The sequence below is a fragment of the Manacus candei genome, unplaced genomic scaffold, assembly GCF_025592945.1.
Source record: "Manacus candei isolate 608988 ecotype Guabito, Panama unplaced genomic scaffold, ASM2559294v1 h1tg000056l, whole genome shotgun sequence".
In the NCBI taxonomy this organism is placed as follows: Eukaryota; Metazoa; Chordata; class Aves; order Passeriformes; family Pipridae; genus Manacus; species Manacus candei.
The window spans coordinates 2,838,624-2,851,328 of NW_026138104.1; the positions used below are offsets into that span (position 1 = coordinate 2,838,624).

Consider the following 12,705-nt stretch of genomic DNA (forward strand, 5'->3'; position numbering starts at 1 on the left):
GCTTTACTATCCTTTCCCCATCAGAAGTCATAACATGACACATGGATATAACTCTCTATTTCAGTCATCATATCTGCGTTATATAATAAAAAAGCCCAGTGCTGTCAATGCTTTTTTTTTAACTTCACAGAATGAAAACTTGTTCCCAATAATAAGACAGCTCTAAACCTGTGCTGCACAGATTTATTAACCTAGACAAAATAAAAGGCGTATCTTTCTCCACCAAGTGTTATCATTTTCAAATAAGACATATCTTCTAGGTAATAAATTTGAAGACTATTTTTTGTTTATTTTGAGGGGAAGGTTTACTTCTGAGATAAATAACCACAATATTGCATCTATATGTTCTGCAGTTTAACATCTAAAAGATGCTTATTATAATGCTAAGCAATAAAACATATATATTGTAGAGTACATATACACAATAAAAAACTCCTGTTCCACATGGTATACAATACACTGGTTATAAACAGGTCTTCAGCAGAAGATGAACAAAATATAAAATCAGGAGGTTTACATATGCAACACTTATTTCAATGTAATTGTTTTTTAGAGCATGCAACTACAACATCTGCATCAAAAAGCACATATCTGTGATTTTTTCATTGATTATTAGTAATCACAAAAATTTATCACTCACTCCCAGAAAAAGAACTTTTTCAAAGTGAAGTTTATTTTCTGAATGATCAGTGTCTCCAACATCGTTTCTTACATTACCTCTTTTCCACACTTAACAGCCAAGGACATAGTTATCATTCCAATGAAAATTTGAAATCTTTGTATATAGTACCAACCTTTCTTCATTTGTCCCACTTAATTTTTTTTCACATGGGTTTTGCTATCTTCTCTTTAAGGTGAAGTAAGTGCACACCAAAACACTAAAGAAAGGAAATGCTAGCATCTATGTAGATGCATACAACATAACAACCTTGGACTTCTATGCAGGAAGAGCAGTAGCAAGGCCTTATAAGGACGGCAGTTAAGCATTCAGACAGACAGGAGAACCCAAATATGTATTCAGTGACATTTACAGGATGTGTATTTATTACTTGGTACGCACAAACTACTTGCATACACATCACATTGTGAGTTTTTTACTTTTGCTCTATGGGGACCTACATGACTGCATTTTTTTAGTTTCATTTTCTGAACTAATCCTCAATAGTTATGTGACAATTTCTGATCTGTTGCCCATTGAACCAGGTAGCCACTCAGTCTGCCACAAGGCAGGCATCTCAGTCTGTGCTGAGATGATGGGTACACCTCTCAGCTGCTGTTTGGCACAGACCTGGAGCCACATGGCTTGTGGGAATCCTGGATTTTTTGTTCCTACACCTGCAATGCATCACCAGAAGCTTCTTCCAAACACAGACAAGAGCAGGTTCAAAATATCAAGATTATAATTTGATTTTGCAATGTCTAACATAGGGTGGCATAAATATACACGTTCTGCTTCTTGTTAGATCTCCCAATAAAGTCCATGTTCAGAGTTTTACACACCTCACAGAAAATCGTACTTACACTGAAGATATAATGTTTAGCACAGAAAAATGAAGATTAGTACAGACAAATAATTTGTACTGATAACTTCTGAAACCCACAAAAGCTACTAAAATTAGATTTATTAAAATCTGAATATGAAAACTTTTCATTGAAAAAAAAAGCTCAAAACACCTTAATAAAGATAAGAATTTTCATTTCTAACAGACCTTCTGATCACAGTATTCAGACAGATTTAATTTATAATTTTAACCCCAAAATCTAATCTACCACCTATTTTGCTATCAAAAGGTGTATTTTAGGGAGTTCTGTTTTTACAATTTCTAATCCAGTTTCAAAAGCCTTTCTCATGTTACAGTCTGAGTTGGAAATTCAGGCTGCAGATTTACAGCTGATCACAACTGAGAATCTCCTCAATGACCCCAAATACAGCTCTCAGTCTGAGCAGAATATAGACAGAATATTTCTGTTGACACAAAAGCACTAAATCTGTTTTAGAAGGTATTCCAGGGAAAACATCAATTGAAAAATTGATATCAATTAGAGTTGATTAATGTATGGATTGTTTCAGAGCTGCACGCAATCTTGCAGCAATAGTTCTATCTTACTTGAACCAGCTTGCCAATTATCGTTATGCATAACTATGAAACTGGGACAAAATTTTGATGATGATGATGTTTACATCTTATCCAGTATGCACATAAATTTAGCCTTTAAAAAAAAAACCTATCATTACAGTGCCTTCCCACTGGGTACAGAACAATACATTCTGCACAGTGAACAGCATTTTCAGGAACCTGTACATACCCCATGACAAATCTTGCTACTCATGCGCTGTAGCTGGTTGTACAAGACAAGCAGTGATATGTGCCCACATAAAACACAGAAATGCAGAACCCTAGATATCTGCCTCTGGTATCACCTATGCAGATTATCATCATAAATCAAATCATTTTTAATACGGTTCATTCAGAGTTTTGAAGGTTCAAAGGTTAACAGAGGAGTAGGTTAAATCTTCACAAAACAGTGCTCACAACTGTCAATGTGAATGTTAAAAAGTTCTTTTAAAGGATCTTCTAATTGCTATTCAAAAATGTTTACGTGCATAGACTTCCGCATGCACATATATTTGCAAAATGACTTATTCTCCAGTGAAGACTGCTTAATTCCTTGGAGGGTCAAACTGGATTTTAATGGTACTGTGTGTTATGTTGTGAATTCTGGTTCCTGCAGGTCCATGCACGCATCTGCACTTCTCTTTGACATTAATTTGACCCTGTAATAAACTTAATTTGACCTTTTACACAAATAATCCCTAATCCAAGATTTATTTTTTTTTACTGTTGTAGGTGTACAAAACTTCCACTCTTAACTCTTGAGCTCTAAAAGAAGGTTTGCAGCTTCTGCTCTCCGTTGTAACAAATGTGATGCTCTGTCTTTCAGAGTGAAAACCTTGAAGGCATTATGGAAGGTATGTCCACGTAAGAAGTCAAGCTTATACAGATCGACAGACACATAAAGCAGTAAAACTAAATCTTCCACAGTGTACCTCTGTGGCATTTTAAAATAACAGTGCTTTAGCAGGAAGATAAAAACTTTTCTAATTTCTATTTTTTTCGACGGAAAAGTCTATATTTTCCCCAGGACAAGTGAGAAAAATTACATTTGCAGGTAATGATGACTTCAGTCTTCTAAAGTGATCAGTTGTGATGCAATAAAAAGACTTAACAAAGTTTTTTCATATTAAACGCAAAAAAAGTAACCTAAAAAGAAAAAATTAAACAAAAAAAAACCAAACAAACAAACAAACAAACAAACAAACAAAACAAAAAAAAAAAAAAAAAAAAAAAAAAAACTAAAAACCCCAAGCCTTGTAGTGAAAGGCTATACAGTTCCCTAGGGAAATCCAAGTAGGGAAAAATGCATACATTTTGGCCAGTCTTTAAAAGCTTTGTTTTCCTTCTCCATTTAGATACCTCTTAGAGGGAGCTCTTGCAAACCCTTTTTAGAGGGAATAACTTGATTCAGACCATGAAATTCTTTTGAACACAGGTTTTTTTCAAGGAATCTAACCTCATATGAAAGTATTTACATAAACAAAAGTTATTCAGTTAATTTAGTTGTTAATGGTCAAAACAAAACATTCAGTTAGATGGAGAAAGGAACTGGAGCATCCTCCCCAGCAAAGCCAGCTAGCACTTACCATGGACAGCACATAGAATCAGGAGTCCAGAAAACAGGGTAGGAACAGGCAGAGAAAATCTCTAAGGCCTAGAGCATGGTTAACACCTCAACCCACCAACCCACCATCCGAGGGAGTACCTGTTTCACAAACACTAGGTCTCTACATTCATTTTCAAACTTGTACACAGCACAGAACTAAAAAAAAAAAAAAAAAAAAAAAATGCCCACTAAACTGCTGTGCTCTAGATGAGTAAAAGGCATATAAACTGAAAGTGAGAATGCAAATGGATGTAACAGCAATAACTCCAAAACTAATGAACAAACAAGCATTGCCACATGAAAAATAACAGATAAATCGATCTGGTTTTAAGAACTCAATTGAGGGACCAATAAAAATATTAGAATGCTAGAAAGGCACTCTCAGACATAAAGCACCTGTTTAACATTACTGCTAATTGTGGATGAAGGAAATGGCCCCAGCAGAAATTGGTTGAAGATGATTAAATTTTATTGCAATGCTATATACAAAGTGCTACCCACTCACTGAATTGGGACCAAAATATGCTCAGAAGTGACACATTCCACAAAAACAGATTTAATACAAGGCATGAGCAGCAAGGCTACATGGGGCAAAAAGAACATTCCTGTTTTCTGGAAGTTCTTTCTTTCTCTCACGTGTTGCAGAATTTTTGTTGCACAGAAAGTATTGTAACAGAACCATGAACTCGGGAAATAATGTCACCATAAGGTTGAGTGTGGGCTGCAGGAATGCTCATATTCTCCAGCACAGTGGAGCAGTAGGGCTAGTAGGGAACACACTCAGCCCACTCTGAGGCACAAATTGCCAGGAATCAATGAGATCAGAAATAGTTAAGCAGGAGTGCCTGCCTTGGTTTGTTTAAGGCAGATACCTTGGTAAGCCAGCTCCATGCTTTCAGAAGAGCACACAGGATCCCCCTGGCAGGCAGCCACTTCTGCTGGAGGCAGCTGCCAGAGACTTTTTGGCACAGAAAAGTGAAGTACCATTTTCTTTACTATTTCTCCCTTTTTTCCTTTCTACAAGATTTTGTTAGTACAGTTGGGAATTCTTTTTCCACCTTCCCTTTCGTAGAAGGACTGTTTATTAGAGCTGCTGGCTCATTATTGGTCCCTTTATACTATATTTCGTTGCTTAAATTTCACACTTCGTGCATTTTCCTTGGTAATGCCTAGAGCATACCCTTCCTCTCTGCTTTCAGTGCTGTTGAGGGTACAGTCACAGTACTGAAGGATGACTTGTTTATAGTTAGAAACCCACAAGTTATTTGGTCTTCCAGCTAACCACAGATATACGGTGGATGCTCCTTTTAACCTGCTGCCACCTAGACCATATTTCACACGGTACACATCCAGCATGTCTAGCCTTTAAATTGCTTTCTGACAACTGTGCTTGGCACATGTCTTTCCTCTCTGGTGGCAAACACAACACTGTCATTCTTTGTGGCAGACTTGGTTGTGCTAGCATTTCCCAATTAAGCTCAGGCAGATGGAGAGAGCTGCCCATGCCGTGGCCCTCCTGTTCTCTATTTAGAGTCGTTTGGTCCTCAGGCTCACTTAAGTTTTCAAAAAAGTTTCCACGTGCCTAGCGTTGTTATCTGTTACAGAGAGTGCTAAGGTGCTACTCAGACCTGGTTATATTTGCATTAGCGCTGAAACAGCTTGCTTGTGGCTCAGTATCAACTAAACAGTCATTATTTCCAAGTACCTCTACTTAATTAAAACTACTGGAGCCTCTGGATGTGGGATGAGAGCTGTGCTTTTTAAAAGGCAGCTTTCTGTAACAGACAAGAAGCCTTTCCCACACCCCGCATCCCAAAGAACTTAGGTAAGCACTAAGTGCAACAGAGCAGTTGCTTGACAGTCTTATTAGAAAACAACTTAGAGAAGTATGTGAAAAATACTGTATTCATCTGAAGCTGCAGGGAACAACGGAAGAAAAATAATTAGCCGAGTCAGAAATTGTCTAAGGCACTGGGTCTTCTGAGCCTTCTATTTCCTTCAAAATACAAAGAGATCTTTAAATACCAAGTAGTAAACAAGATTCTGTTTATATCTTATCTTAAAAAGCCACAAGCAGAACAGTGCACCCTAATAACATCTTTTGCTCAGAAATTATTCAGAAGCAAGGGGGCCATCTGCTGAATTCCCAGTACCATTTTCTGCTGTATCCTGGAAGAGTTTCTTCGAAAGTTTCACAGCAGAGTCCTTTTCCGTGTCAGCTTCGCTAGGCTTGTGAACCATGGCAGTAAACCTCTGAGTAGGCTGGGCTTCAGGTGTATATTACAGCAGATCTACCATGACTGCAAAAAGTAAAACCACTACACCAATCAATGTAATCTATTCAGGACTCAGAAATCCTGTAGACAATATCATCGGTCTGAGATGTAATATTGCTGTATCATAATTCATTTCCTTAAACAGAAATTTTCAGAGACAGAAAATTTGCTCATAATATGTTCATGAATATAACTTTTCAAATAAAATATAAAAGCTCAAAGCACAGAATCAAGTCTCTAAAGTAAGCAGCTTCCTTCTTCGGCTTACTGTCCATTATCCTTAGTAATGTTGGCATCATGTTCAAACTCAGCATTTCCTTCCCAGTACAACTCCATCACAACTCCATTGATACAGGATTCATTGCTTCTAATTCCACTCTTTCTGAATTCATTACCACAACTTCAGAGGACAGCTTCACTATATTCATAGCTAAAGTCCCTTTCCGATTTGTGAAGGGGGGCAAAGGAAAGGTAGAATTTTTAAAAGATTTTATGACCATGTCTCTACACACTGACACGCACAAAGTACATTACCTTTGTAGTCCTCCATATCTTGTTTCCCTTAGTACTGCTGCAGCTAAAGGTCTCTCTGCATACCAGGAAGAAGGATCAGAATTGTTTGTGGCACAGTAACAATGAAGTATGCTAAACAACTACTACACAAACACCAAGACTGAAAAAATCCTTGTTCATATAACCATGAAATTTGATAAAGGTATTTAAAATATTCACCACTGTTCTCATTTCTTAAAGTATAGCCTTAAGTCTACTGACATTTCATGGTCTGTTAATACAGAACACTTTAAATATAGAAAGGTACATGTTATCCACTAAAGACCGTGTAGGCTCATGCATAAGATCACTCATAGTGTAAAAATATAAGATTGTTTAATGATACAAACTATAAAATTGAATCTTCAAGGTTGCTTCCAATTCAGCATTTTAAAAAAGACTGCAAGATGTAACTTGTATCTTTCAAAGTTATAATCAGGAGGTATTAAATAAAAGCACAGCACAGGGAATACAAATAAAGGCCGCTTGCTTAAGACTTCCCTCTGATGCATAAGAAGTGGTCCCAAGTTTAACTCAATAGTCGGAGGGTTTGTTTGCATTGTTTGGGGCATTTTTCATGCTTAAAACAATTTTACCACCTCAGTTAATACGAAATTTCAATATGCATGATTCCCACATCCATAATGCAAAAATGTATCAGGATGGTGTTGTCTGCTGTTCACTGTTCCCAACTTTATGCACACTGATAGGCAAGAAGGATATCATCTGGAAAGTCATAAAGTTGTAGGTACATACAGATTACTCACTGCTTTCAGTATTTAATAGCAAACTATTATCCTCTTTGTCAACTAAGCATCCCTTATTTATCTCCTAAAGTCTGGACTGCTGTATCAAAACAGGAAAATATCATATATAAACCAGTAGTAAATCCTAAATATAAAACACATAAAAGAGTTATAGAGCTAAAATTACCCAGCATTAAACATTATCAAGCACCTTTACCCCCACGAGCTGCCCAGTACTCCCTCTCCACAGGGCTCAGCCTATGACTTCAAAAGCCTGACTAGCTGCAAAGAGTAGCCACTAAAAAAGGTAAAAATAAAGAAAAGAAGAAAAAGAAATGTGTGTAGACAAATGAAAGTTTTCCCTCAAGAATTTGGAATGAAAGCTAAGGATTGCTAAAATTCAGTTCTTTATACAGAAATGGTCCCAAAACATATAAAGTATACCAACTCCTGGTCATATGAATCTCAGAAACAAGTAGTTCTGTCTTAGTGAAAAGCAATACAAAGTGCTCTTGCTACTTTTTTCCAACTCTGTAAAGCTCACATGAAAGAATGTTTCTATATAGTGAAAGAGATTTCAGTTTATTTTCAATTTTGTAATTTTTTTTCCTTTTCCACTAAACCCCAGATAGTTGGCTAAGATGCTTCAATGTAAAGCAAAACCCTTTTTAAAAAATGCATCTTTAAGTAATAAGAAACATCCATACAATTTTTTTTGGTCTTGTTCTCTGTTACTTGCATATGAACAAAAATTACTCCCACCTGGTAACAGGACTATGTTTAAAATGATGGTTCACTAGTGAAGTCAGACAATTTTATTTCATTAAGTGTTTAGACTGAGAGGAGTGGTGTGCATACTCCTATGCAGGTAGTTAGAAAGAAAGGGAAAGAAATTGGAAAGTGAAGGATTTGGAACGTAATGCTATTTGTAGGGCATTATATTCTTTTATTTCTGACACTACTTGACTTGAACATCAGTTGTTAAAGTTGTACTAAATAAAAAGTATTTACAATTAAGACTGTTCCCATTTTAGATCTTTAACATCTTTTTCTTTGGATCTAATTTTGTACAGTTAATGTCTCCTGCATTTTGGGAGGCTCCACACACGAAGGTGGATCAGCTCCACGGGTCAGAGAACACAAACAGAGCTTAGCCACTGTCTACTCGATGATACCTGCGGCACAGTTGTATTCTATTGCTCACGACAGATACAGCAGTACAGGGGAAGAACCCGCAGGTGCTATCAGAGTTCTGGTGCACAACACAGAAGGGATTTTGAAAGTGTAATGAAATATTTGTCACTTTCTGTCATTGAACGTCAAGAAACAGAAAGCAGAGACTTTGGTTTCCTAAAGGTATTTAGAGCGCAGGTGTGCTACGCGGCATAACACGGCACTGCCAAAGTCCCACCGTGGTTTCAAGGTGCCCCCGGTACTGGTGCCGGTACGGGTGGGTGGCAGGTCCGTTCCCCTCCGTATGTCACATACTGAGACAGGGCACAGTGACAGGGAAAGTCCAGTCGAGACTACGGACGCGGTTGTGATACCAATGACACGGCAGAGAGGTGGAGGAAAGGCAGTGCGACTTCGGCGGTGCCCGGGCGCCCTCGCGGCGACTCTCCCGGCACCCCACTGCCCCTCGCCCCCGTTCGGTGGAGACCCCGCCACGCAGCCCAGGACAACCACTTGCCCCTACGAAACACCTTTAGCGACTCACGAAGACCGTCTACAGTAGCTCAACGGGTCTGCAGTCACCGCAGGACCGCCCCAAACTTCACGCGTGTTCTGCCTAGATATCGGTCTCGACAGGTAGTTCACAACACGCCGCAGCCAAACTCGCAAGTGCGTTTTTTTTGCAGGCGAAACCAGAAGGATGATCGCTTCCCTCCTCCGCCGCGTCAAAACCTTGGACAAGGTACTAAACCGCGACACCTGGAGCCGACGCGGCACCTTCCCCTCTACCAGCCTTCAACTTCCCTGCAAAGCGTCAGAAATTAACCTCTCCGTGGGCACGAGCCCGAGCCGCGGTCCCCGGATAGCCCCAGTTAAGCGGCAACCCCCCCGCCCCACCGCGGAGCGCCAGCACCGCCCCCAGCCCCTTCCCCGCGGCCACACGCCGGCAGCCGCCGACGGAGAAACTTTTCCGAGCCGCCCGGCGAGGCAGCGCCCACGCGGCCGCCCCGCAGAGCGGGACCGAGCCGGAGCCCACGCACCGCGCCCCCCGCAGCCGCGCCGGCCGCCCCGCCGCGTGGGCATCCGCCCGCACCGCTCCTACCGTGCGGGGGGCAAGTGAGGGAGGGAGCGAGGAGGTGGCAGTTACCGGCGAGCGAGCGCCCTTCTTGCAGAGCGGTCCCCTGAAGACGCCTTTGATGCCGCGGTAGTGCCCGTTGCTGAGGTGCCGGGAGCTGATGACCAGGTAGCACGCCATGCGGGCGCCCCGGGCGGGCGGGCGCGGGAAGGGAGGGCAGCCCGGCTCCTCCGCGGCGGCGGCGGTGCTGGCCCCGCCGGAGCAGAAGCCCGCATGAAGGAGCGGGCGGAACCGCAGCAGCGATCTCCCCGCTCCCGTCTCATCCAGCGCCCGGGTGAGCGCTGCCAGCAGCAGGATGCACTGAAGGCGGCAGCAGCGGCGGCAGCCAGAGCACATCTGACGGAGCGCGGAGGCCAGTCCGCATGCTGCTCCGCGGGTGGGAGACGGGCCGGCGAGAAGAAGGGCAGAGCACAACTTGCACAGTCCGCCGCTGCTACGGCCCCTTCCCCTCCTCCCTCCCTCCTCCTCCTCCTCTTCCTCCTCCTCAGACCAGGCCACCGGCAGCCGACATCCGGAGGGGAGTTTCTCCGCGGCAGCTGGAGCGGCGGCTGCTCCCCATGGCTCTCCCCTGGGCCGGGCTGGGTGGTGGATGCCGACGGGCGCCGCGCAGGATCCACGCCGCCCCACTCCACTCCTGCCGTGCCGCCGCAGTCGGCGCCGCGCCTCACTCACCTCCGCCTGCGGGGGGGGGAGGCGGTACGAGGGGGCGGAGGAGGGGTAGGGCCGGAGCGGGGGCGGTGGCGGGGAGGAGGACCTGGCCCCCGCCCTGCGGAGAGAAGGGGCGGCCGCCGCCGGCAACCGCGGGCGGAGCGGGCTGGGGAAGGTGGCAGGGTGCGCTGACCGCCCTTCTCGTCCGCTTCGCCCAACTTTCCCGCCTCCGGTGTTGGCAGGTAACGTCCCTTCCCTGCCTGCCTCTGGCTGCGCTTCCACCTGTCCCCCGCATCCCCTCCACTCTACCCCCTTCCCCTCCGCTGTCCCGCGGGCTGGCCCTCGCCTGGACCCTCCGCAGCCAGGTGAGGTGACGGGAAGCACCGCTGCGCCGGTGCCCGCTGACGGCTGGGAGCGCAGACCGGCCCAGGACTGCGACGGGGCTGCGCGCAGCTGTCCGGGCTGCCTGGACACCCCCGGCTTGTGGCTGCGTTTGTCTCCATCGTCCCCCCTGAAAGCTCGTGATTTTAGGTTCGTGGTGTCATTTAAGACCTAAATGATTTACGCCGGTATGAAAATCTTCCACCACTAAATAGCTGGAACAGGTTAGGGTGTTCTCCCCTTCTGCAAGACAGAGGCGTGAGGTACCTCGGACCCGCCTGTGCAGACTCAGCTTCTTCTCTTCAGGTCACAAGTATTGTCTCTGCTCTGCTGCTTGCTAAGTCGATAAAAATAAATCAATAAATCACACGGCCTTAGTAGTCACCTGCAGATCATTCGTTTCTTCGAAGTAGATTGCTTTAAACTGCAGATAAAAATTGTTTCAGTTTTTTCATTTAATCCTGTGAAACAATATTTTTTGAGATATTTGGTGAATGAAACTGATAAACCACAATCCTTCTAACTTTAGCCTCTTGAGCTATCTTTCTATGAATTTAATGTAAATAAAAGGAAAATCTCACACAATCCAATAAACTATATAGATAAAAAGGTCATGACAATTGGAATGTCATTTTTTGACTGTATATGTAAAATAGCATTGTACAGTCCTAGTATACAGTGTTGTATACAGTGTTTCACATAAAATATTAAATTTTATTATATGTATATATACATATACACAAATAAATATATTATTATGTATTTTATTAATAAATATGCAATGTTGTAAAGAAGACAAAACACATCTGAATTTGGAATAAACAAATTTATTTGTAGTAATGTATTACTACAAATGTATTTGAAGTAATGTATTAAGAACATCCTTATGTTAACCATCATACAATGTTTTGCAATGTAAAAAACTGTTAGGTGGGGGTCAAATTAAACTGCTAATATCAAGGTGTGAAATAAATAAAAGGACTTGGCTCTTTGCGTAATGTGTGGTTGAGCTGTGGGACTCCTTGCCAAAGGGTGTTGTGGATCATAGATTAAACAGTCCCATGAATCAGTACAGATCAGGCTTTGAAGCCTGGGAGCACTACAACGCCTACAAAAGACCTTTGGAAGACTTTTCTGAAGCAAGAAATTGCACTGTAAAGTAAAGTTTGAGAACTTATACTACCATACTTAAAAAGAAAAAAACTGTTATCCACTGTAAATTTGGTGGTAAAAATGAGCTTTTATGATGGTTTCCTCCTACAAGTCACAGCTATGTGAGGGACTTGAAATATATTTTTGTTGGCATATATGTTTCCTTAACTGGAAGTTCTTTCTGAAATAATTGCTCTGCAATCCTGTTAAAGGTAAAAGTATTAATTTCACTTTGGATTTTGGTCTGCAGCTTAACTTTCTGACTCTGCACTGAATACATATCTGGAAGTAAAGACAAGCACCTTTTTGGCAATGCAACGAACTTCCCAAGGTTGTTTTTACTTCTCTGTGATGCAGATGTTGTTTCTCAGAACAGAAGGACAATTTACATCTCATCTCAACAGCTTGCACAGAGGTCTCAGTTCCTTTTCTGTTGTGAAAAGACTTGAAAAAGTCCTTTGCTCCACAGAGCTAATGTTCTGTTACAAGGTGAGGGAGAGGGTGCATAAGACTCTCACCATATGCATACAATGGAGATATGTGATTTCATGTTGGAGTTATGTGGACAGATGGGCCCTGTCACCTTTAGAGGAGGTTCAGCAGAAGCTGAAACTGTGAGTGCTTTGCTGTAGACTAAGGGACAGTACTTTCCTTCTTAAACTTACAGTCTTCCACAGTTCATTTACCAAGACTGTATGAAAGGGAAATTATTTACCCCAGAGTAGGCTGCACAGTATTCATTTTATCCTGCTGAGGAGGATGATGTGCTCAATTGACCCTGCTGTGAAAAGTAGAAGTCATTTTAGGCTCACTTCACTTTGCAAACTCAAGGGAATAGTTACTACAACCACCAATCTAACTTATAAATAATCTGTAGGACACAAGACTGAGAAAATGAGATTAAGAGTTGTCAAATGGA

At 42.2% G+C, this 12,705-nt stretch overlaps 1 protein-coding gene across 1 annotated transcript in view; it reads right to left on the bottom strand.

Annotated features, from left to right (window-relative positions):
• LOC127477612 (uncharacterized) overlaps nt 1-12,313 on the bottom strand; it is a 95,750-nt gene extending 83,437 nt beyond the window's left edge. Inside the window, exons 1-2 of the mRNA XM_051802120.1 lie at nt 12,305-12,313; nt 9,573-10,805 (exon numbers count right to left, since the gene is read on the bottom strand). Of these exons, the coding sequence (XP_051658080.1) occupies nt 9,573-10,805; nt 12,305-12,313 (1,242 nt within the window). The remainder of the gene's footprint in view (nt 1-9,572; nt 10,806-12,304) is intronic.
• Nucleotides 12,314-12,705: the final 392 nt, after the last annotated feature.